This window comes from Gavialis gangeticus, unplaced genomic scaffold, assembly GCF_001723915.1.
Source record: "Gavialis gangeticus isolate Ggan-Ray unplaced genomic scaffold, GavGan_comp1, whole genome shotgun sequence".
In the NCBI taxonomy this organism is placed as follows: Eukaryota; Metazoa; Chordata; order Crocodylia; family Gavialidae; genus Gavialis; species Gavialis gangeticus.
In genome coordinates, this window is record NW_017729034.1 from 17,916,134 (window position 1) to 17,918,871 (window position 2,738).

General features: G+C 52.1%; 1 protein-coding gene across 1 annotated transcript in view; it reads left to right on the forward strand.

Moving 5' to 3' along the window:
- The window catches only part of CHD4 (chromodomain helicase DNA binding protein 4), a 27,490-nt gene that overhangs the window by 284 nt on the left and 24,468 nt on the right, over positions 1-2,738 (forward strand). Inside the window, exon 2 of the mRNA XM_019527046.1 lies at positions 301-472. Within this exon, the coding sequence (XP_019382591.1) occupies positions 376-472 (97 nt within the window). The 5' untranslated portion in view covers positions 301-375. The remainder of the gene's footprint in view (positions 1-300; positions 473-2,738) is intronic.

The following is a 2,738-nucleotide window of genomic DNA, read 5'->3' on the forward strand; positions in this document are numbered from 1 at the left end:
TGCCGACTGGCGCTGGCCTCGGCCCAGGCCGCCTTCTCGTCGACAGGCAGAGCCGGCCCTGGCAGGCAGGCGTGCGGCCGCCGGCCCCGGGCGTCCCCTCCGGGCCGTGGCGCGGCTCCCGCTAGGCAGCATTCTGCTGCTTGGCTTCGTTGCCGGGGGAGTATGGGGCTGGTACCCGCGCGCATCCTCCCCCTTCCCGGCTCTGCAGTCCACTTCCCACGTGCTGCGGGGGGCAATCCCTTCTCCGCGGGGTGGGTCTCCTGCCGGTTGCTGTAACCTACTTTCCTTCTACCTTTTCAGGAAGCTGAGGGGCAGGAGGAAGGAGACGAGGCTGCACGAGCTGTGTAAGCCCTCGTGTCCCCGCTTTAGGAAGACATGGCATCGGGCATTGGTCCACTGTCACCCTGCTCTGCTGGTAGTGATGATGATGAGATGGAGATCCTGCTGAACAACAGTATTCCTCAGCATCCAGGTATGGGTAGCATGGTCAGGATCTCTGCAGCAAGCTGTGGCTCTCTTCTGTCTTGGTCAAGTCAGCGGTCCTGTGGGAGACAGTGGCAGGAGAAACCTGTTTTGTTCAGAGCATTTTGCATCTGATTGGAATATTTGAGCCTTAATGGTTGTTTTTAAGAGCGGCTGGTCCTGCGGTTCAGTGAGGTGAACTTTCTCATTGCAAGCTGTTGCTGGTGGGTGGGAACACGCACCCTGATGGAGCCACCCACCACCTCTAGAAGGTGCACACTTCATGGCTGGGGGGAGGATTCTGCATTGGAGCAGGGTGTCAGGTTTGTACTCCTTCACTTGGGAGCTTAGACCTGCTAGCGTCCAGAGCAGACTGCCCTGGGCTATCGCATGACCCAGTTTCTTTACCCACCGCACCTAGTTCTCCCAGCTTCTCCTGGATCCTGCTCTGCTGCTCCCCTTAGCCCTCTCCTTGTTGCAGTAGATGTACTGACAGTGCAGTGTGGTTGTAGGATGCAGTTCCTCTGGTGTATTAACCTGCAGTCCCTGTATCTGCCTCTTCCTTGTAAACATAGTCCACGTGCCTCACACAGAGACTGAGCTAAAGAGACTGGGATTTATAACTGCTACTTCATTCCCAGCATTGTTATTGTATAGATCTCTACCTCTTCTCTCAATCTGTAAAACAAGGATGAATGTGTATCCTGGAGTAGTGGGTTGTAAAATGTGATCCTGAATTTGCCTCTGAACTGCCTTTTCACTCTGTAGGTGAAAGGTGGCAGCAAAGTGTTGTCAACAGGCTGCCATGGTATGGCTTACTATGGCCAGTTTGTTTTCAGGGTCCTCCTAGTAGCTGCAGAGCTCTGGGGAAATCTTGAGGGACTGGGTGAGACTGAAGCAATGGAAAGAAGCTGAAAAATGGTCTTCCAGCCTCTCCTCCTAAAGAGGGTGTCTGTGAGCCTAGGAAAAGGAAGCCTTTTCAGGGTTGGGGCCAGGCCCCTCATTGGTTAAGTCACTGGGAAGTTAAGAAGCTTGGGCAATGTGCCAAATGGTGTAGGGACATCAGACAGTCCTAAATCAGAACTTGCTGGAGGGGTAGATTATGGAGCCCACACTTCTGGGTAGGATTCAGTAAATGTTACTGAATGAAGGCATACTTATGTAAATTAGAAATGTGGGAAGAATACTCTCTCTGCCCAAGGATACAGGATCCTTCCTTTCTCTCTTGTCCTTTGGTTGTTGCGACTTGTGGCTTCCCCCATCTGGCTTAGCTCCTGTGGTCAGGAGGCCATTTTCCCTTGGAGGGAGAGTGAGTGACTCTGTAATGGGCGGGGCGGCAGGGGAAGGCGAATGGTTGGACTGCTGTGGATCTTGTCACAAAGGAAAAGGCTGTCTGGCTGTCCATGCTCCTCTGGGCTTTGTGTGGGGGGAGGGGGAACAGATGGGAGTGTGTGGGGGAGCTGGCATGCATTACAGTGATGAGGGATTGAGCTTGCTGACTTGTGCTTGAAGAAGGGTTTGTAGATCCTGTTGCGCTGGATTCAGTGAGTTGCCCTAAGCAGCAACTATGCAGGTGGGGGAGAGGCAAGCAGCAGCTGACAGTTTTTTGATCTTTGCTTGCCATTGCAGGGTCTCCTGGGCTGAAAACATATTTTTATGGGAGATCTTGGGATGGAGCCCATGCTCTGACTCCAGCCTAGCTGGTCCTTGGACTTTCTGCTGTGTTGTAGTCTGTCTATCCCAAAGACCAAGGTGTGGCTCCCTCTCTCTCCCTCTCTCTCTTCCTTTTCCCTTCCGCACTTTTCTCCTGTGCCACTTTGCTGGTCACATCCACAGGACTCAGCAGCCCACTTGCTGAATCTCTGCTGTGTCTGCTGAGCTAAAGAACTCTCTAATCCTCAAATATTTCATGTGGCTCTGTTCAGAAAAGTGTTACTGAGATGGAGAGAGGGGATGGATAGTGATTTTTTGGAGGGGGGGAAGTAAGGAGGGAACATAGGGTGTACTGGAGCTATTACTCTCTTATTTAGTGTGGCATAATCTGGCTAGCCAGACTTGTTTTGAATGTGTGTTTCTACGAGTTGAAGCAGTTAAACCCTTTGTGAAAAGTGGCATGTGCTGGAATCCTCACTTGCAGGTGGTGGACTGTGAATGGCTGAAATCAGCTCTTCCTAAATTTGTTTTGGCCTTTCCTTCCAGAGCCTGAAGAAGAGCCAGAGGAAGAGCTTCTATCAGAGGCTGAAACTCCCAAGATCAAGAAGAAGAAAAAACCCAAG